Source organism: Apis cerana, linkage group LG12 (assembly GCF_029169275.1).
Source record: "Apis cerana isolate GH-2021 linkage group LG12, AcerK_1.0, whole genome shotgun sequence".
Lineage (NCBI taxonomy): Eukaryota > Metazoa > Arthropoda > Insecta > Hymenoptera > Apidae > Apis > Apis cerana.
Window position 1 is genome coordinate 11157434 of NC_083863.1, and position 23803 is coordinate 11181236.

General features: G+C 44.8%; 1 protein-coding gene and 1 non-coding gene across 6 annotated transcripts in view; one reads left to right on the forward strand and one right to left on the reverse strand.

The window, feature by feature from the left end:
* Window positions 1-23803, reverse strand: part of LOC108003722 (protein vestigial) — a 61135-nt gene that overhangs the window by 14661 nt on the left and 22671 nt on the right. For 3 of the 5 annotated variants that reach the window (XM_062083445.1, XM_062083442.1, XM_062083441.1), the window contains exons 2-3: window positions 3262-3460; window positions 2956-3114 (exon numbers count right to left, since the gene is read on the reverse strand). In XM_062083445.1, the coding sequence (XP_061939429.1) occupies window positions 2956-3114; window positions 3262-3460 (358 nt within the window). Of the gene's footprint in view, window positions 1-2955; window positions 3115-3261; window positions 3461-4459; window positions 7027-23803 lie in introns of those variants that run through there. The other 2 variants (XM_062083444.1, XM_062083443.1) reach the window with 2 other exon arrangements.
* On the forward strand, window positions 18556-18638 carry Trnas-uga (transfer RNA serine (anticodon UGA)). The gene has a single exon. It is a non-coding gene; the product is annotated as a tRNA-Ser (tRNA).

The window sequence follows — 23803 nt, forward strand, 5'->3', positions numbered from 1 at the left end:
AATTTTCATCCGTGTGATCCGTTGCTTTCGAGCGAGCATCCAGCGGTGAAAAAGCGTGGACGGGCGTAGAGACACGGTATCGTGGCTAATCTCGCGGCAACCCCTTTGAAGACGCTACGGCGTCGTGTAAGAGCCATGTCGAGTAATTGCGTCTCTGTTGCGCCGCGGTGGCTGGCGAACGGGGCGTTAATTTGACGCCACCGACTGGAACGACGCGCTCAATTTCCCCAACTCAACCTTACCAACGTTCTCGTTCCCAACCTCGTATCCATCCTTTCTCATCGGACCGACGGCATACGAGACGCGATAACACCCTTCCCTCCCGCCGGACGTTCCGAATTAACCCTTTGAACGGAAGGATGCGCGTTGATAAACGCGTGTGATTTTTTACGAAGCGTCGCCACGACTACGGCCAACGATTAACAACTCTCCCTTTTTCGTTCTCTCTTCTTTGAAAACCTTTGGCGGGAGAGAATTATTCACGAACCAGAATCGAGCTATCTCGTCAATTCGTCGTCGAGTTTGACTCGTCAAATTTTACAAAGAATTCGATCCAGCAGTCAGTTACGATGCAGCGTGTTTTTAAAAGGATATATTTTTAGGAAATTAATTAACGCGATACGTAGTACGCGATTCTCGTTCCACTCGATTAGCGCACGATGTCGATTCGGATCGAATTGGATCGATTCTATTTTCGTACATCGTCGAGCTGTTTCGTCGTTGTTACCTCGATGATATCGAACGTGTCTAAAAATAAAATCGTTCGAAAAATTCCACCACTCCCGTACTACGTGTGTAAAACGAATAGGATAATTAATTAATCCCCTCCTCTACGAATATACGTCTTAATTCGATTCGCGCAAGTTAACGAACCCTTAAAAGAGCCGCTAGTGGATCCTTCCCTCTCCCCTCCTCCCTCCCCGCCTCGTTATCGAGTATTCGAGGACAAAACGTTTTATCGGATAGTCGTATCGTTCGCCTCCTTCGATCTTGTCCCCCTTTAGCGTGTGCCAACCGCTCCTGGTACCGGCTGGTAGTAGCGACGCAAAACCCTATTAAATGCAATTTCTTCCTTGCGAGAAGTCATTCCCTTGGGAGCGTCGTCGATCTGTACTCGCGATTTCGAACGCGACGCGAAAATCTCGTTCGATCGATATCCGATGTAACGTTCTTTTAACTACGAGGCGGATAACACTCGCGATGTATCGGCTGATACAAAAAAATGGGACAAGAATGGAAGAAAAAAAGAAAAAGAAAATCCGAAACTCCGATTTTCCGATAAGACACCTCATCGTCCCGCGCCACGCCGCGAAACGACGGCGCAACATAACCTTCCGATCCATCGCCTTTCTTCCTTTTCCGTTCGTTCGCGGAGGGATGGTTGATGCTCTTCGTTCTCGCGCATACGTTCACCGGTAAGAGACGTTCGCTCTTTGTACGTAAGTACGTTAGCCAACATACCGCGGCTAAAACTGTCTCTTCGTCAAGCCTTCCCTCCCCTCCTCTCCTCCTATCCCTGCCCCTTGCTACCCTTCGCGGCTCTCCTTGAGTCAGCGTGCATCCTCCTCGTAGACCGAGGAGGAGAAGAGAAGCTCTTAATTTACCTTTCCTACGCCGTGAAACCGTGGTCTCGATGGAACGGGTGGGGAGGGGGGGAGGGCACGCGGAGGGATGAACGCGGGAGAGGATGACGGAGGGAGAGACGCGCACGGCACATAACAATTAGGTCGCGTTGCGTTGAATTCTAAGCAGGCTAGTGAACCGATCGTGAGCCACTGTCGCGAGATAAATGCGGCCTTAAACGATACCGATATAGACGGGCTGCTACGCCGATCGCTTGCCAAACCGACTCGACCGCCGACAACCCCCTATATACCCTCTCCCCACTCGTTCGCCTTTCTCGTTACCCGACTCTTTCTTTCCTCGCCTTTCTTCGCCCCTTCACCCATCCGTCTTACCGATTCCACTCCTTTTCTGGACTATATGAATCTTTCTTTCTCCGCGCTTCCTTTCGACTCGTTCACCTCGTCCACCACCCATTCTTTCCTCGTTCATTCCAACGCGCATTCCGATTCCATCTTTCTTCTTTCGGGCTTACTTTATTTCGTCCCCGACGAAAGGTTTATCCCATTCAACGTTTCACGAACCGTTTCGCGGTTTTCTTGCCGTTTTTCAACTTCGCATCGGATAAATCAAAATCCCATTTCTCGATCGATCGCGTTTCGCGTGGTGGTGGGTGGAAAAAACGGAGAGATGGCTTCGAATTGGTTTATCACGTAGAAATTCGTTCTGAAAAGAGTTCGTCTTTATCTTCCCTCTCGTTTTCATTCGACTCTCGTTCCCTTTTTCGTTTCCTCCCTTTCCTTTCGTTCGCCTGTTCGTGGCGAAACTTGCACTCCTCCCCTTCTTCGTCTCGTACCACGAAGCGGACAAGGCAAGGGTTTCGAGTCCCCGAGTACGACCACGGTACAATTGTTACGAGGCTTGTTAGAGTTGTCGCGGCCTAATGGCGCACTTTATTATCGGCCTCCGCCGGGACTCCGCGGCTGCATCCGCGCTGGATGCGTTTAAATCACCGCCCTTTGACGCATTAGTCCCGGTCCCGACTCGCTTCGTCCTCCAATACTCGAGTCGCGTGTTCCGATGACGTCCGAACCCGTCGAAACGGCAGATCGTAATTGGAACGTATCGCGCGCCACCATTTTTTATTCCACCGCAATAGCCGACTTGCGTTCCACTTCTCCAAACCGCCACTACTCTCTTTCACAATACGAACGCATATTTTTCTTTTTTCTTCTTTCTTTCTTTCTTTCTTTCTTTCATTCCTTCCTTTTTTCTTTCTTTCTTTCTTTCGCGTACAGAAAATTGACACGCGCGATCATCCGTATGATTTATCAAAAGTTTACATTTTGCGTAAACGAGAGAAATTCGATCAAATTAGTTTCGGCAACTCACCCTTCGGTTTATCGTGCGCTAATGCCCTTTGAAAGTGTTCCTCCACTTCGGACGCAGCATCCCCTCGATAATGGGTGAAGACGACGCAATTTGTGCTCACGTATTGCGCTATGCTCTCGCCATCGTCGGAATCTTCCGCTGCGGTCCCAGTACCTACAGCTATAAGCCAATTAGAAAGGGGATATTTGTCAGGATTGACCGATATCTTACGATTCCAAATAATATTTTTCTTTTTTTTTTTTACGGGATACCGTTCACAATCGTATCGTACAATTTCGATCTACGTGGAATAACGTTCCAACTCACCGTCCGTCGATCTGTCATCGTCCAACGTTCTCGAGGATTGCGAAGCGGTCGATGCAACGGGTGGTCGTGGTTGAGGAGTTGGCCTTGGCGATGCCGGACTAGGTGCCGAGCCGACGGAACCTGCGCTGCTCTGTTGCCCTTGTGGAACACTTCCACCAGCTGGACAAATTTGCCCGAGTGGTCTTTGGTGAACGTTCAACTGTAAAAACAAAATGAAAAAAATCGCGATATCCTTCTCTTCTTCTATATATATATATATATATATATATAATATATATCCGTCTGCACATCGAGAAATATAATATAATAATCGGACAAAAGGAAATTCGTTTCGTTTTAACGGTTATTTTCTCGTGTTTCGATAAATGCCTGTTACAAAGTTTGATAAAACGCGAGATAAATTATTAACGATTATCAACGATGTTTGCACATTTACATGGTAATTAAGATAATTGCGGTTTACGATTAAAATTCATCGCTTTCGCGTATCTCGATAAATTTCACAACATCCTTTCACTCGCGATTTTCACACGCTTCTGACATCGCGTGTACGTTGTGTACGGATCTACGTGATATTTATAATTATCAGAGTTCGAATAAGCAATAATTTTCAATGATTTCAAATGTAAACTCGGAACGTTCGTTTATTCATGCGATATGTTGGATCAATTTCAACATATTCAACGGAAAATTTATTTCATTTTCCATCGATCAACAATTTATATTATTTTCCATTCTCCAAATACCAAGTATAAATTCAAATAACGTGTTCTTTATCCATGATGTGTTTCGAATTCATCGTTTGATCGAATAAATTCCTCCTTAAAAAAAAGAAAAAAAAATTATCGCGTCCAATCCTAATCTAATACACCGCATCGCCTTATTTCCCATCTCTCCTCGACTCCGTTTACTCGATCGTTCGAATCGTCGAGCAACGATCGTCGAATTCGGATTAAAATTTCGAAGCAGCCTCCTCCTGTCCCATCGTGGACGTGGAGGACAGGACATCCCTCGAGTTCTCTCTCGATAAAATATCAAGGGAATGGTCGGTGGACGAAACGCTTCGACATCAACGTCCACAATTCCAGGGATTTTACCACCCTCCGGCCGTAAGCCACCCTCGCCAGTCACTCGGCGAATCCGACGAGCGGACGCGACGCCGTGGTCGATTCACGTTTAGTAGGTAAATCGTACGAACCACGTCCTTAGAAGAGGAGCCTCCATTGAACGCATACCGACGCCAGGCGTCGGCGTCCATTGTACCTCCCACCCGCTCGGTCAGACTGCAAATAGCGCGAGAGCTATGCTATGCGCACCGGCATCGTCGTCACGGCCGCCGCTCGCAATCAGACCAAATAGGACGTAATGCTCGCTATTCATTAGATCCTACGGATGCAAATGCCACGCTGGGTCATGGCATTCTGCTCGAATTTTTTCCACCGCGCCAAACCCTTCCCCTCCCCTCCGTACGATCGCGCACGCGACGCGACAAGCCAACTATTCGGCCACTGTTCGATGGATCGAAACACGATGGATGCCAGTGCTCGAGATGCTCCACGAGAACGACGCGCAACGGCGTACGTTCTGAGGACTCAGCACTCCGCGCCGCTATTCCTTCCCGTTCGAGACGAAATCCCAAAAAGAAACTAGATAAAAAAAATAGGATTAAAAGTACGAATCCGTACCATCTCGAAATCGTGGGCAGATTGTACAGATTGTATCTCGATCGCTGAGGGGAATTCTATACGGGGAAGGAAGCATCTACGATTAGAGGAATCGTATCTCGATCGGATCGACGATGCGCGACATGGCCCGGGAGACCGTTGCTCGCGTGGTTCATCGCGGACGTCGAAACATCGCGCGCCTCGACGTCGATTAATTCCGCGCGATATAATCCGGCTGTGGATTATTCGAGGAACTCGGAGGACGCGAACGTTTCGATCGGAAACCGGCCAATCGTGCCAACCGCTACGTAATTTTAACTAGCCGATGTTCGTTTGCCCGCTGGCTATCGAGAGTCGGTCGTGTCTTTGTCGTCGTTGTCGCCGTTCTCGTCGAAGGTCGACAGATCGACGAGCGATCGAAAGTGAACGGCGGTGGCTACTTATTCGCACAGGCAAGCGGGGATCGATCGAGACGATCCCGCGGCATTGCTCGCTACGCGCGATTCGCTACGGGAAGGAAGAGGAAAAAAGATTTCTTTCCATTTTTTTTCTCGAGAGAAAAGAGTAGAAGAAAGAATTAACTCAGGAGGATTACTCTTCGCTTCGCCGCCGAATACGAACGAATTCCATTTCTCCATATTCGCGGGACGCGGAAATATTAGCGGGAAGATAAATCGGGGAGAGTGGCGCGCGAGATCCATCCGATATTCGTAGAGCTAGGCGAGGTGAGGCGGGCCGTGTACATCGATCCTCGAGATCGCGGCGAACACGATCGTAATGATCGAAGAAACCGCGCGAGGTGCATACCATCCCGACGCGATGATAAAGGACGCGCGATCGCAGTCTCGCGTACACGTAGCCGGTAGCCATTATTGTTGCGCCACTATCGCGAATAAATCTGTCGGACGGATGGGCGCGCATGAGTTATAATCCCGAATCCCGCTGAATCGAGAAAAACACCGTGTCATTCGTGTCCCTCCGATTCGCAACGCTCGAATTCCTCTCTTCCGATAACGAACGCGTTATTCTTCTTTCCATATAATACTCCTTGTTTACGACATTAAGAAATAATTTTACAACGTCCACGGCGATTAAACGGAGATAATAAATTGTTCGCATACGTCGTTAAAAGATGGGGAGGGAGATTGATACGTGGAAAAGAGGATACATCATAGGCAATAGCGTCGAGTTCGATCGCGGTTCGAACTCGTTCTCCTTGAAATCCCTTTGAGACCGACTCGTCGCTCAATCGAACAAATTTATCCTATTGAATTTCACGTTTCGCGTAATTTCTCGTCGAGTTTCTTTTTTCCCTTTTCTTTCTTCTTATACTTTATTGAAAACGAAAATCCAATATCCGTCTGATATACCGCGTACGAGATCTCGTTTAATCGTAAAGCTACATTAGAGCCAGATAAATAAAACGAGAATATCGAGAAAATCGAAGAATCCATCGATCTTTCGACGTTACCTCCTTTTAAAAAATTTAAATCTCGAGCGATCATTTGCGCAAATTATTCGCAATTTTAATTATTTTAATTATTTCTTCTCGGAAATCGTCTTAGATATAGTATATCTAACTATGTATCAAAGACGCATCACACTTCTCGTAACTCGGTTGAAACTCGGACGAAACTGGAATTTATCCAGGCTTGACCCATGCGAGCGTTTAATTCGCCGCGTAAACGACGGTTTATGCAATGAATTAGAGCTTCAGACACGCTAATGAACGATCGCAATCGGTCGAGAAAATGTACGCGCGATTCTCGCATCGTTCGATGGCACGATACGCGCAATTGCAATTGCGTATGCATCGTGGTAGCCATTATTGTTGCGAACGTGATTGTCGCGTCCCGGCTGACAAATGAACGCGCGAGCGTGCGTTAAGTATAAGTTTAACCCTGGCAAATCGATCGAGAGAGATCTGCGCGCTCCCATTTCTAGGTTGTGCCACTCTTTGCCAGGATCCTCTTTTATACTCGCTTTCGTTCCCGTCGATCGTTCGCGCGAAAATACGACAAGGAAAGCAACCTAAATCGTTATCGCAAAAGAATATCTCGAATATTATCGATTCGAAAAAAATATCATCCTAGGATCCCTACTTTTCATAATATATAAGTGTTGTAACGCTCGACCCAAATATTCTATATTCGCTTGTGCGGGGGAAAAAAGGGGAAACTTTGGACTTGGAAATAAATAATTTCGTTGCATCCAACAACGTCGCGGCGATGTTGAAATCACGTTTCTCGTCCACCCTCCCCCTTCCTCCTCCCCCAATCGGTTTGTCATCTCCGCTGCCTCTTCTCGCTCGCGTCTCGTTGACAGGCGAACCTTTTCGCGTGTATATCGGGGCGAGCCGCGTATCCCGCCTAACCAATTACGTTCATACATCAGCGGTGGCGTAGCGACGCACGAAAATAAGCTGACGCTGATGTATACCGTGCGACCGATGGCGACGGGTGGACTGGGGCCACGCGTGGCCCCAAACCCAAACTCGCGCGCTACGCTACTCCGAGATGTTATCGTTATCCGCTATAATAAACCGAGAGCCGACATTCCACGGGCTAGTAGATCACCGCCATGATCCCGAAACGGCGAAAACTTGCGGCGGAGTCGAGCCACGTCGAACGATGACCGCTGGTATTCGGGGAACGCGCAATTGATCATGAACTTGAGCGACCAGCCCCAACTTATACCACCACGTACCGCGCTATCTCGATCGCGTTCGTTTTCCGCGCCATTTCGCCCACCCTCGCGGTGATTTACGTTTCTAATCTTTTCTGCTTTCTTCCTTTCTCTCCTTTTTCTTTTTTTGATGGAATAGAATAATTTCTCTGCCCATCCCACGGGGCGGATGATTCGCCGAAAACGCGCGGAGAAAGATGAAAAGAAGGAGAAACGAAAGTAAGAAAAGGCCGATCTTGCACGGATTACCGCGGCCAAGCATCCAACATCGTCCGGACGACAATGTGGTAATTAATCGAAGCAAGTCTGTCCGCGACGGTCGCTCTCTTCCTCTCTTTTACCTTCCCTCGAAACGGTCTACGTCCTCGTCGCGGCGAACCAGCGACTCTAACTCCGCCGAGAGAGAGAGAGAGAAAGAGAGAGAGAACTCGCGGTCTTTCAAAGCATTCCAAAGCGCGAGCGCGCCTCTTCCTCTTCTTCCTCTCTTTCATCCCCTCCTCGATCCCACCACCACCATCACCACCACCAGTGTCGACTCACTTCGCCGACTTAAGACCGCGCGCGTCTTTATTCGTTTCCTCTTTTGTCTTATAGATCTCTGAATCTTCGTATTCCCTCCCCTCGTCTCGTTCGTTTTCCTTCGCGTCCTTCAACCCCCATTAAAATGCTCGATACCTCGATGATCCTGGACGTTGATTTGGATTTATGTTCCACCGCGAATTCAACCAAACACCGACTGGTCACCGATTATGTACACGATCCACCGATCATTGCTCACCGATGTTCTTGCGTTTGTTCCTGCGTCCAAAGTATCCCAAGACCTTTCTCTTCGAGGGGACCAGTTTTTGTCCCTTCCACACTGGATTAATCGTGTCGATAATTCGTCGTTCGTTTAGACGGAACGTTTCACCAAGTTCGCCCATTCTTTTCCACCCAATATTCCTATTCTACGGTATTTCCGTATCTCCTTGGAACGATAGAAAATCCTATATGCAATGCACACACACACACGCACACACACAAACAGAGGATTTTTACGATTCGTCGCGAAAACGACATCCCTCGATCTCGAACATCGTGTAGAACGGATCGGGAGCGAAACGAACGATTAGACGTTCGCTCGATCCAGATTCGATCGAAAGGATCGGTCACTTCGTTCGACGAGGAAGAAGAAAGGTGAACGATGGGAAGAAATACGAAAAAGGGATGAAAAGGCGCGCCTCGGCCGCGAAAAACGAACGAAACGACGAGGAGCAACGTAGAACGAGGGGAGGAGGAAGATGGGGGTCGGTAACAAGCTACCACGGGATATCGCGCAATTTGTTTGCCGGACACGGCCATTCGTCGACACGATTCTCCTATCTTCCACGGAGATGAGAGTCCACAGATCTCGACCGTGCCGTTGGATTACGACTATTGATAAGGCGCCGGTGAACGAGTTCCCTTTGGTTAAGTTTAGTTCATTAGCAAACCAGCCAGCACAGGTGGACGATGGAGCGATCCCTCGTCCGACCGACAAATTACAACGAGCTCGGTCTCTTTGGGGGGATACGGGAAAGTATCGCGTCCGAATGTCGAGAACTCGTCCGGATTTACCATTCGATTCTTAACCGATATTTCAACGGATATATATCCCCTTCGTCACTCGAACAATATATCTCATCTTCGTCTTTCTTTCAGTGCTTTTTCTTTCGCGTTCTCGCTTCTCTCCTCGCATCACCCAATTACACCATCCAAACATCTCTTAAATCGAAATCGTCGTCACAACAACGTCTCGGTTGGCCCGATCATCCATACTACGAGCATTTTTCGGATTCCATTCTCGAAATTCACGATCAATCATCCTTTCATGGAGATTCTGTACAAAAAAGAAAAAATTTCGTATACTATATCCGCTTGAGATAAAAGTAGGCGTAAAGACGGAAATAGAATAGGAGGATTCGAGAAGCATCCTGCGTTAAACAAGCCTGCACGTTAACGCTGCTCGCGGTCTGGCCGCGATATCGGTCGAACATCTCGATCTATCACGCCGTAATCCTCTCGTTTTTCGTCGGCATTAATATCGGCGAGAACGATAACCACGGCGACAAGTATCGCGCCTCCGGCAGTAAACACGTGGCGGCCGCGATTCCACGCGTCAACCCAACGATGCCTCCGCTTCAACATTCCATCCCGAACAACCCGACCTCTTATTTTCACCACGTGTAAATTGCGCGTACGGAGCTACCGCTATGAATTTCGCGGCAACATAATCGTAAAACCGATAAATAGAGCGGCATTCCAACCTCACGGATGTCGAGGATCGCCCGAGCCCTTAATAACCCGTCATTTTTATCATATTCTCACCTTTTAATCGACGACGAATACGAACGCGTTCTTCCCCTTTCCGAGTTTCGCGCCACGCGCCGCGCGTTCGTACCATCTCAACTGTCTCAATTAGACGCGAAAAAGCTCGGCGAGAATTTGCGAAATGCGACGAGACGAAAACTCGCTTTAACTCGCGATTCTCGTTTCTCCCGATACCGTTCTACGTGAATTGTACGTCGCGTCAAAAGTCACGATCACAACGCGTTATCTTTTCCTCTCGAAAACAAGATCCAACAAGAAGAATACGAAGAAGAAGATGGAAAAAATCGATTCCTCGAACCGGATCGTTCCTTCTTCTCGCCGTCCATCGAGCACCGGCAAAATTCGAATGGATTTCGACGAAGAAGCGAACGACGAATCCTCGTCCGCCCGATAACGCCTCGGTATACGTATTTAATGTTTCTCCTCCTACCGGTAACCACGCTACCACCGGCCAGATATGCCTGAGTAATATTAGCGCATCGCGATATAAATGAAAACGTATCCCGGGAAGGTGGCAATGGCGTGGCAACCGACGGACCTGTCCGGACCAGCGAGAGTTGGGTGGAATACGCAGAGGGGAGTGGGAGCGGTGGAATAGGCGCGTTAAAAGCCGGAGGAGAGATACCGGACGGACGAGGCCTTTAGCGTCCTGTTATCAGGCCCGATCCGATACGGTCACCAATAACTCGGCCTACCTACCGCAGCGACGCAACCTACTACGTAAAGGTTACGCTCCCACCGAACGTTTGCTACCGGCCGCCGGACCATTTACCAACTTATTACCATCTACCGTCCACCGGCTCGTTCCACCAACTTCGCACCGAACGATAGTTGTCCAATAAAAACTCGCTCTTTACATCCGCGGTGTAACGCCGTTCGCCGCCCATAACCGAGATGCATAACTCGATGCGCTTTATCGGAGGGGACTGCTCCGTTTTTGCCGGCGAGCGATCACGATCGACTCTCGTGTCCGTTTCGTGCGATTCCGCCGCTTTAATTAAGCGGATCTACCTTCTACGGAAAATCGAAATTCGGTTACGAAGATACGAACACGAGCGCGTACTTTCCATTTTCCGGACATACTCGAATCGAAAGAGTACCCATTCGTTTACGCCGATTCCCTCGCGATAAATTACGATTTTTCTTTCTTTCGTACGCCGGGTAGTACGGAAGGATATATTTTCGTACGGATACGCGAGATTGGTCAAGGAGCAGCGAAAGGAATTTGCATGAATATTGGACTCGGTTCATTAAATATTCTTAAGATGCGCTTAAGGATTATTATCTCGTATATCGGAATTACGAAGGTGGATACAGTAGAAACAACTTTCTTGGAAATAACTTTTGGAATATATCGTTTATAAGCACCGTTTGCCAAATAACGCGATGAAATCTCGATAACCGATTATTTAAAATTATTATCCACTTTGAAATTTATATTTACATCGATATTAAAAAATTCAAAAATTCACGTTAACGCAACGATAATTATTTCGTTCCGGACAACGTTTCCCAACATTTCCCTGAAATCTTTCCACGTTCAAATACCAAAGCGAGTATTCCGATTCGTCTTCGTCAATTCGGATCAAATTGTTTTCACGCTTTAAAAAGGATCCTGATCCCTCGTTCAAAGAGGAGGAAATTCGCTTCTAACTCGTCTAATCCTTATGCGGAAATACAAAAATTGACGCGTCGATTCTATTTTGCGAAAAGAAAGGGAGAAAAAAAGAAAAAAGAAAAAAAGAAAGAAAGAAAAAAAAATGACGTTAAAAATTTGGATAATTTCGATCATTGCTCTTTCATCTAATTAAGAGCAACGATGTTTTTACAGCCGAGCGACATCGTTCTAACAACTTCATTCAACGATCAAACGATTTCCAACGGAATCGAAACGAGAAACACTCGGTGTTGCGTTCCATCGTTCGCCTAATTGTTTCCTTATCCGTGGACGAAACGACGATTAAACGTCGCGATACGCGAAACCTTTCGTTTCCTTATGACTGGTGCGCGATATATGAATTCCTTGCTGCCATTTCATCGCATCGAGTAGTGGCCGAGCTACTCTAGGAATCCGACCAATGTCCTCCACGAATCCACGCGCGTGCTTTTCTATACGGGGATCGCTCACCTCCACGCGATTCCTTTATTTTTGCGCACCAGCCATTTCCGTTTTCCCCTAAAACAAGCATAAAACATACCTAATGCCATCGCTACCGTTTCTTCTTTTTATCTTTTCCGCTGGCACAACGGACAATGTCACTCTTCGATTGTAATAAAATTGTTTATCGCCGTTGCAACGAAACGCAATAAATAGTGGCAGGATGCGCGAAATAAAAAAAATATCATCTTATCGTTTTAATCTCTATCTCGCATCCCCTTCGTATCTACGTCGATTTATTCTCGTTACGTATATCGGTCACTTAGAAACCTAGATCGAGCAACGACACGAGTAATCGCGACCTACCTACCGGCGCGAGTTTCTATTAATTCCTATCGGTTCGTCTCCCTATAGGTAGGTAGATAGGTAGGTAGGTAGGTACTCGTCAACCAAGGCAATTAACGAGCGAACCGACAAAACGTCCATACCTCGCGCAAACATCAAGAGGCCAACTGTCGCCATTCCGCGTCATTACCTAGCAATGCCTGCCAGTTTGCACCCTTTGCATTCCCTACGCGCGTTCCCAAGTAAGAAGCATAACCAGTCACCCGAGAGCCGACCACGCGATCCACGCGATGGCATGAAAATAAGGTTGAACGATTATCTCCGTTGCGCGTATAGCAGAATAGGAGAAGCGGGTCGTCGATTGCCAACCAATCGCGCGCGATGCATCGAAAGAAAGATCGCGTCGCGCGATCCCCTTTCGAAAATAATTCCTCCGCGAATACCTGCCTCGCTTACGGTTGCGTGGCCCGCCACGACCAGATTGCTCGCGAGAATGCGTTCCTTTGCTTGCGACCGTTCCATCGATTAATAATCGAACGTTGGCCTCCAGTTTTCCTTCTTCCCCTCTCTTCCTCTCTTCTCTTTCTTTCTCCTTCATACCGGTATCGCACCACTCGCGATCCCTACTCGTATATATCGAGGACACGTGGATTCGTCTCGAATGCAGCGACCACGTCTTATTATACCGACTTCTGGAAACCGAGGCAGCGAGTGGAACGGCGAGCGTGGCCCGCTTTTCCCCTCCGACGTTCTCTACGGTCGCGACAGTTTCGATCGAGAATCGAGAGATACGTTTTACCCATGATTTCGAAGAGCTACGCTCTTTCTTTTTCAAATTATAACGATATATAATATATATATATATATATACGATATATACGATAGGGATATGGTGGTGGTAAATTTTTTGTTGAAAAAAAGAGGGGGTGGGAAAATTGGGCAAAGAGAAGGAAAGGAGGGCGCCGTCGCTTCTCGAACGTATCGAGAAGGTATCGATGGACGGAGCGAGAAGGCGATGTGGATCGGAATGCGATCCTTAGAAAACAGAGGTGGCCGCCGGTGAACGCAGTGGCACGAAGCGTAGCCCCCTTTAGCGCGTGTCGCAAAGAATGGCGTTCCTAGACTAAAAACGGAACAGCGGCAAGGAATGTAACGTTGCAGCACACCTTGCCCCGAGCTGTGACACGAGTTGGCGCGGCCGCGCGCGCACAACGAGTCCGATATGCCGATTCCGTACCGATAATTCTCAACCATCCCCACCAACCCTCCCGTCCCTGTATCGCATCCGCGTCCTTCTTCTCGTACGTGTCACGGACTTCCGCCGTCTTGCAACACCTCCGCGATACCTCGCCACGCTTGCTTCCCCCTCTCTTTCTCTCTCTTTCGTTTCCGTTTTTTCAGGGGAAAGCGTGTTCCGGAGAAATATTTGTTCTTCCACTCGAGCTGTGGAACGATTTCTCGAATTTAAAAATAAATAAATAAATAAATATATAAAAGGATCGTTGTATCTTACAAATTGATAATCTTGTCTCGTGGGGGTAAACCATTTCCGACGTTAGTGAGCAATAATTTTCGCCGTAAATCTTACTCAAAGCCGACTAGTTGAGTGAAAAGGACAGCTGCTCGCGATCCGATTCTGGCACGTTTCGGTATAATCCAACGGGTCATCCAGCGTGATGAATGAACCATCGAGCATAGCGGTGTACTCTCTCTCTACTCCTTCCTAGTGTTTGATGTTAAACGCGATTAACGTGTTCTTCTGATTCTAACCTCCCGTTTGATCTTGACACGCAAATTTGCGCTCCTATCCGCAGCTGCGCCGATAATATCGTACAACGCGTGCTATTCGGTTATTACTGAATTCGGGATTATCCTTCAAAGGGCTTGAAAATAAGTCTTCAACACCGATCCCATTACGTTCTCACACCAACGACTCGTAATTTATTTCGCTTATCCTTCCTTCTCGTTCGATTATCATATCCTTCCCTACTCCTTCCTTTTCCTCTCGTGTTCGAGCAAAGAAAAACTAACGTCTCGACCGAGTCTCTCGGTATAATTTCAAGCGTTAACCGGTGCGCGGGTTAAACGCAACGTCTCTAATATATCCGTATAGATAAGTGATAGATTCAAGTAATAATAATATCCGCGTCCGATTTTCGTTATAACGAACGAATTTTTTAAGATTCCTACGATCAACAATCGATTCGACGCGGATTCGACGCGGACTCCTCTTCTTTCTTAATTACTTCACTTTGTAACGATCACGTTAAACTATTTAAATCTATTTGATCATTTCGCGATCATATTCGATACAATTTGCTTTTCGAATCCGTTATCTTATCTATTTAAACATAGATAAGAAACACGCGTATAATTCTTTTTACGATAAAACAGATAGAATAAAATTAAGGAATAGCGAGGAAACGCGAATACAGGATATTACAGGAGAAAAACACGCGGATGTTCGCGTGTTCGAAAGCATTAAATTGGTCAAAGGAACGGAAGTAATTTCTTAAGGCGACGCAAAGTGGACGACTACAATGTAGATATAAATTTCATTGAACAAATTCGGTGGGAAAATGTCGAATCTATCGTAGAGGGAGCCGAATGGATTGCCGTCGTCCTCGGACGAAACGCGACGAGAGCCAACTGGTACAATAGTCACCTGAGGCGATTAATGGCGTCCGCTCGGCGATCGTAAATAACAATAAACCAGTTTATTCGAACAACGGTCGCGTGGCTTCCGCGATTCTGCCAACTATTCCACCATCTCGATCGCGCTACTATCCGTGCGATCCATCACGACCAGCAATTAATTTCCAATGGACGCGTCAAATATTTTTTCGAAACGAAAAAAAATACGTCCTTCGATATGATCGAATCGTACGTTTTCAATCAGAATTGAAATTTTGTCAAATCGAGAAACTTTGTCCTCGCTGCTACTAGTCCACGAAACTCGACTGCGTTCTCGAAAAGTGGATCGCGACGGGTAGAAAGACGGTCACGCGTTCCCCCGCGGGAAGGGAAAAAAGTGAGAGGCGTCTGTTCGATGGAAACTGGCCCTCGAGGAAAAGCTTATTCGATTCAATTCTAAATGGCACGGATAGTTGCATTCGCGGTAAACCCGACAAGGTACCATCTCTACTGTGCCGACGTCGAATAATGAGAGTATTCTCACCACGTTTTCCGCGACACCGGCGTATTACGGATCTTCAAAGAGCCGCCACAGACGTCGGTCTGGCATCGTTGATATAAATTACACCCACACATGCGCGCACGTTTCGAGGCCAACCGATACAACGTCTCGAAGGGAGGACGTTCGTCGCGCACTGTACGCGTCGACGTATTACCAGATTCTTAGGAATGCTTATAATTTTACGAGCCTGCTTAATATGCGCTTAGCTTCTGCCGCGGTAGCCTCGGGCCCGAGCCCTTCCCCTTCCCCTACCTCTTCGTCATCCCTCGCCTTCCTATCCACGACATTTTCCACTTAACCTTTGAACCAAGATCGTTCTCGCGTAGCAGGTGCATTCCACCTTGCGGCGCGATCATCGCTCGAAAATTCATTCCGTCGAGATGAGGTCGCCGACTTCCTCTTCTATCGCGGAACATCTATATTCGATACGGGTGAACGAACAAGGATTCCAAACGGATTGAACTTTCACTCTTACCGCACTTTTCTCTCTCTCCCTCCCTCCCTCTCTCTCTCTCTCTCTCTCCCCCTCTCTCTCAATTTTTTATTTCATTTTTCTATACGCGCAGCACGTACTTGCCGATTTTTTCCTATCTCTGTTCGGAAGTATGGTATAAATGAATAGATTACGTGGATCGGGAGGCACGGCAAATTTCCGGAGAATGCCTCCTCGCTATGACGAGGAGAATTATCGAGATTGAAGTTTGCGTGGATTTTCCACGAACGGCGTAATTGCATAGCCATAAGACTGTATATGACGTAAGAAGGAAAAGACGGTTCAAAATTGCTGTTCTTTCTATTTTTCCATCTATCCGCATACGTATTATTTCGCCGAGCGGTGATTGTATTAATCTTTGATTCGCAGCTTCCATTTATTTGGAAATCAATTCGCTTCGACAGTACTTGACGTTGTTTCGCGTAAAATACGCGTATATAAATCTGAGTTTCCCGATTTCTCGGCCGTGCCGCGTATTTTTCAACGCTCAAGGTGCAAAACCAATATGGTACGCGAAAGCAACTCGGCTAGTTTATGGGACAGGTGAAGGGCCATCGTTTTTGTTCGAACGAAACTTCCCGTGTCGCCATTTAAGCGCGTGTAATCGTCTGACGTATACGACCGGCCAGTTGTAATTGCATTAATTTCCTCCCATAATTATGAATCTTGTTCACCGCTTCCGATCGTTGTCGGGTAACGTATCCGCAAAGAAAGTTGATCTCGCGGCTGCGATTAAACGTTTCGTTGGATCGTTGAGAGAAAAACTCGAGAATTAATTTTTTTATTTTCATCCGTGTATACAAATTATCGTTTATACGCGAGAAAGAAAGACGCGATCCATCAACGGCATTGTAAAATTCAAAATGGAGAAATTATTACGTATTACGTATTAAAAAATCACGAATTTTAAAAGATCCGTGTTCTTGTCCATCCACTTCATGGAATTAAATAAAATAAAATCGCAACTTTTCGCGATACCGAGAATAAAAGAGTCCGGTCGATTCGAAAGAAGGCTATATTTTCATTAGTCATGAAACGCGTCTCTCGACCAGTGTCTCAAGGGTTGACTCGACAACTGTCGATTCGTCACTGTCAGCTAGTGCAGTGTCACGAGCTGCGCGAGATGAGACGACCGATTACGGGAATGAAAAATGATCCGCGAAAACCTTTGATATTTCGTCTTCTATTCCCCCGGGGGATATAAGAAATATATATCGAGTTCCTGGATACAGAAACGAAGCGCGAATTTTTACTTTTACTTTTTCTCGTTTTCTCGTTCTCTTTTCTTACTCTATTCTCATTCATAAATGAGAGAAAAATCACGCGACGAATGAGACGTGATCTTCTGGTTGGAGGATCGCGTTATCGCCGTAAAGAAATTTATCGCTTGTTGTTCCGCTAATAATTAATGAATCTAATTTTATTATTATAACTGAATACGCAATGACTATGTACAAAAATCTCGTTCGAAAACGGTAGAAAAGCCGTGATAAACGATCAACGAAATTACGGAGCGAGTGTGTGTCGCAGCAGCAGATATGACGCAATAAAAACAAGATAATTTGTAATAACAAATCGATTAATCATTTATCGTTATATCCGCGTGTCCTGTGTTTCTCATTCATGAAAATGATTTATTTAAACGATAACTACAGGTCCGACAAGAACGAAAAGAAAAATCTCTTTTCTTGTCTTTCGTTCGGGAGACCAAAGCTACGTACGATATCATTTGGTTTAACGATCGCGATTAAACAACCGTGAGATGACTCAATTATCGTTAATATGGTCGCGACGTGCCGCTTTCCTCGGAATCTTGAAGGAAAGGAGAAGAGAGGAGAAGAGAGAGGAGAGAAGAGAGAAGAGAGGAGAGAAGAGAGAGAGGAGGAAGAGAGAGGTGAATTTAATTAATCCGCAGTTCATTCGTTAAAACCCGGAAATGCGACCCTTGTAATTGTCTTAGTTCGATCGTTTCCTTGGCTAATTGAAATTCTTATCCAAGTACCGATAGCGTCGTGAAAGAAACTTGCCGGACTCTATTAACGATGCTTGATCATCAACGCGTTAACGATCTTTTGATCTTACTGATTTTTTTTTTTTTTTTTTTTTCATTCCTCTTAAATCATCGACGATGCATCGATCGTTTGGCGTAAATTTTAAAACGCTAAAAAAAACGCGAAAAATATCGCTATATCGATTTCATCGATTTCAAATAAAAATAAATCAATTCTAATATTTTATAAATTACATTAATTTAAAAATTTAAAAAGTGTAAATATAGAAAGTTTTTTTTATGCTAAATTTTTTTTATTTATATTATTTATCTATTTTTTTCTATTAATATTTCATTTCAATATCGTTTATTAGGATAATTCATTTTTTATTCAATAAAAAAAATGATTCGATCGAACAATACAGACGTTCTCGATCCACTTTAATATGAAATATAAGAACCCAGAAGCGACAAGCTGCGGTGTCCGAGCGGTTAAGGAGATGGACTTGAAATCCATTGGGTGTTAACCCGCACAGGTTCGAATCCTGTCCGCAGCGAAATTTTTTTTTTTTCAAAATCGTATTTATTCGATTAACAAAACGTTAAATATACATCGTAAATGTACAATTTTTCAATTATCGTTAATACGAGAATAAAAAAAAAGATGTTAAACGAGTGCATTAAAAATTCGATCATACCTGTTCGTTCGAAGTTCATGATAAGCGGTAAGTGGATAGGTGATAGCATATGAGAACAACGATGAGAGGGATTTTTATATCGCGTTATTTAATTCACGCGTTTCCAACGTTCATTTGTCACTTTTGCAAAATTGGTCCCGCGCCAATTTACGATCGTAAATGAACGACGACGAAGGAAAGATTTCCTAAAGTTTGCGAGTAAATAGACGGTCGTTCAAAAGTATGCAGATTTGTACAACGATTAGCAAGTTGTGATTCGTCATCGCACCTACGCAATCAACTCCGTTACGTTCAGCCGAGATTTCACGATAGCGATAATAATAATAATTCGAAAAGAGCACCCGATAAATCGCGTTGACGTTGATACATCGCGAAAGATACCTTATTTCTCGCGATTGATGACAATTGATGCCACGCGACGAAACGACAAAAACGACTCGTTACTCGTCGAATATCACTGTATGTATATATATATATACATATTACGATATCCCGAGTAATAAGTAAAATTCTGTCCCTTTTAAGGGTGGATTGCGTAGATAGACGCGTGACGACGCAAAGAGACAAAAACCGTTTCATAAAAATTCTTACACAGATCCCTCGCGTTTCCCTCGTATTTCCCTCGCGCTACCCGCTTCTTGACTCGCGGTAATTGAAGAAACAAAGGGGACTGTAATTATGGCTGGCAATTACGTCGGCGTAAATGCGCTTGCACGAAGCGGAGAAGCATGGCCGAGCGTGCGGCTTTCTTCCACGCTCCACGCCAATTTTTGATGAAATTATTTCCTACGGAAGAATCGTTTTTCGTTGTTGTCGGAAACGGCGGCAGACGGAAAGCCGCTCCGCAACAAACTTGACCAACACCGGAATCGCGCTACGTCTCTCCAATAACAATAATAATTGTTTCGGAATCAAGTAATTGGAATCACTTTTCGGAAGAAATTAAATCGAATCGAAATATCGATCGATCCTGAATTCGAATGAGATCAAACGCGTATTACGTTCGGATTACGTTCGAATCTTCAAATATCACGAAATTCTTGGATTTTCATAATTCTCTTCGAAATTTTAGTACAAAACACGCTGATAAAGTTGCCCACTGTGATCAAGTTGGCAATGCGTCATAGCGATAATTCTATGCATACTTACCTGTTTATTGCGCTTTAACTAAAATCTTTATCGTAATTTGTTTATTAATACTTTTAAATTATAAGAGAAGTTATAATATCTATTAACAGGGAAGGATGTAAAAACAAGATACGCGTATAAATTTACATCGTAAAAAATATAAAAGGTAAATGTTTCGATTAATTAATAAATCATAATCTTTCAACGGAAAAGTTTCTTCATTTTTCACACGATTTCGCAAACGATAAATACGCAAATAATATATCTCGATGTAATTGCAAGAGAACAAACGACAATTTGATAAATGAATCGTAGTATTTAAGACATCGAACCATCCATGATTAAAATTTGCAAAGAAAACCGATGTATATAATCTCGATAATGAGAGACGAAAGAATTCGTAGATCAAAGGCGACGAATAAAATACACAATTTTACGCAATTTGATAAAAATATTTACGTATAAACATTTAATATTATCTAAATAAGATTAGATAATAAATATACAACGCATTAGAAAAAGTATTATCACTAGTATGAAATATAAATATAAGAGAAATTCGAGTTGTTGAACAATCATCCATCGAAACATTTCAATTCTTTTACCTCCTCTTTTTTTACGCGTCGTTAAAATTAATCAAAAAATTGCGTTATCGCAGTATTCGTTTCCAATTTATCTAAATCACGTAACGATCGAAGATATCGAGAGCAAGTATACTCTTTACATCCGAAGCACAGGAAGAAGAAGAAGAAGAAGAAGAAGAAATCAAACAGCCGTTCACGAATTACCATACATTTTGTGGCGGACCGGAGATGACCGTAAAGCTGTCGGCTATCGCGAAAATCGCGGTGAACCATTGTACGCTCGAGGACAAATGCCCCGTGTCGAGCATCGAGCGAAAAGAAGATAAATAAGAAAAGAAGAGGCAAAGAAAGGATCCGAAAGCGCAAATAAGACGTCGGCCGATCGTTGGCTCGATCGTGGAAGCGAATCAGAAAATCGCATGCAGAGCCGGTGGAAAGGTTTACGGCCTTCGTTATCCTGTTTGCGCGCTCATCAACCTCGAAGGAACGCTAACCCCGACGTATCTGCCAAGAAATAAGTAGCGGCGCGGCGATCGTGATCACCGATGCGGATTCAACACCGTTCCGAAATCCCCTTCCGATCCCATCTCCCTTTCTTACCTCTTTCTTCGCTTCTTTCCAAACATTCGAACAAACCCATTCTATCGATTATCGTTTTTCCCTTTATCCTTTCCTTTCTTTCTCTTTTCCTTTCTCGTTGCCGAGTGTGAAAATCCCGCTATTCCAATCTCTAGCGTTTAACTTCTTCTCGTAAAGAGATAACCACGTATTACGATTATATTATGATCGAATACTGGAAATACCAGATTTTTTTCTATTCCCCGATATCGACATCCTTCGTTAAAAAAGATCGAATTCGCGTTTCGGAAGATCCGCTAATACGATTACGTAAATCGCCGCTTTCGTTTACACGCTACTTAATTTTGATAAAGAGGCCTTATCACTCTTAACCATAACGCGAAACGAGGCACGCGTTGCTTTCGCGTGTTGCACGCTTTCCGCTTAATTCTAACTCAACGCGCTTAATTAAAGTAAATTTTTATCGACTGACAACGATTATATACCACTCGTATATACTCTCGATCACGCACGTGTGATACCTTTAATCGTATTCGTATTCGTAAATTAGCGAATAAAAACAATTCTCTTCCGTTATTTTTCTTCGCGAGAAATTGAAAAAGTTTTAAATGTTTTAAAAGATGAGGAATTAATTGCGGGGGAAGAAAAAAAAAAAAGAAAAAAATAGATATTAATCGATTCGCGTTAATTCGCGAATTCACACGCATTGGAAACATTCACATTGTATTAGAACGAAAACCATAAAGAAACCCTCGTAAGAAGAAGCTTTTCATCGAGCGAATATCGAAGAATTTGTCGCTTCGCTCGAAGCAGGTCGAGCGAGAAAACATCAAAGGATTCCTCCTCATCCCTGTTTCGTCTCTCCACCCTTGGCCGCCATCCTTCTCGACGTAATAATCATTTATTATCCCGACGAGTAATAACCGGTACGCAACGATATTATGAAGTTGCGAAAATTAAGGCTTTGTTTAAAAATTAGCTACCCCTACAATTTACGCGACGATCTTCTTTCATAAACTTTATCTTCGAAGTCTATCCTTTACTTCGTTAACAGTCTTTTCTCATCCTACGTATTATGAAATACGTATTTGATTTTCAAATTAACACATTGGTATCTTTGTCCGGTGTGCGATTCGGTGAACAATCATCCGTATAATGAGATTTTATTCGACGATAACGCAATCTTTTAATTCGTTTCTACGAGAAACGTGTTAAAAAGTTTATATATATATATATATATCTGTCTAGAGAATCGATGGATCGATGGATTGAATGATGATCACGCGTGGAAAGCGTGTTTGTCCGCGGGTCATCGTACGAGATAGGTGATCGCGAGACGCGGGAAATTGACAAAAGTATGCCGGGTGCGTGAATTCCACGAAAGTTTCGAGTTGTGGCCAAGTTCGGCGAGGCCGGACAGGCGAAAGGTAAACGCATCTGTTTCATCGCCCGATAACGCGACGCGTTTCGCGCTCTCGCGCCCTTATTAATGAGAGGACATTCCCGAACAGCTCTCTCGGAATCTTGGTTTGGACCGACGGGATTCGAAAGCAACGAAAGCCGAAAACGCCAAGAATCCGCGGCTAGCTGCCGGTCCTCAATGAAAAACAGATGCTGACACCGTCGCTCCGAAACCTCGCTTTTTCACCACACCCCTTTGATCAACCAACTGCATCGCGAGACTACTTTCTGCACATTCTTTCGCACAGATTTTCTCCGACTACGATTACGCTCATTCTCCTACGCTCGTCCAAACAAAATTTCAATTAACGCGTTCAAAATTGTTCGCGACATTTTTGTCCAAGATATATTTTGAAGAAAACGATGATAAAGCGAACAAATGTCTAGAAGATCGATAGAATATAACGGCAGAGAGAGAAAGAGAGAGAGAGAGAGAGAGAGAGAGAGAGAGAGAGAGAGAGAAAGATACGACAACTGGATGGAAGACGGACGATAGACATAGGAAAAACATGGAATATAAGGGAAGCAATCGTAAGATTAGAATTTTTAAAACGATTAATAACTTTTAATTTTTAATCCTCGTTGCCAGATACATTCGATTCCGAATTCGAATCAAAAGACGAAACGACAAATTATCCATCGTTCGATCGATTTAGGAATTAACGGAAGAATAATTCGATTCTATGATCCGAACGCGTTCTCGACATCGGTAGTTTCTTTTGGCGAAACGTTTTCCATGAATTGGACGCGACAACCACTCGACAGGTGATGATCTCAATTGAAGCGATCCCTTAATTGCGATTCCAGGGCGCAGGTGGCTCGTGAGTTGCGAACGTGTGTGCCTAAGCCGCGGCGGCACGCACAAAGGTGTCTCTATTAACCCCGGAAACTAGAGAACCGTGCAAAATGTCTGACTCGAGAGGGAGGCTCGCTCTATATTAGCTCGTTTTATGCAGACGCCGTGGCTTCCATCAAATTAAGTTCATACGAGCTTCTCGCCTTCCGCGATCTCGAATCTCGACTCTACCAAGTTTCCCTTCGATCGATCGGTTCGGTTTGCGTCCCCGCTTAATCAACACCGCCTTTGGGCTGGAATTCGAGAATCTTTGAAACGCGACGCTTTCACGTTTCTCGTTTTCGAATTCGAAATATCGATCGTCGATTATCCGCGAAAAGCGATAGATTTAGGAAGGAAAAAATAGGGAGTCGGGTTGAATTGTACGTAGGTGGTCCAAAGCGTTCGTTAAGCAACATCGGATAAAGATTCGAAGA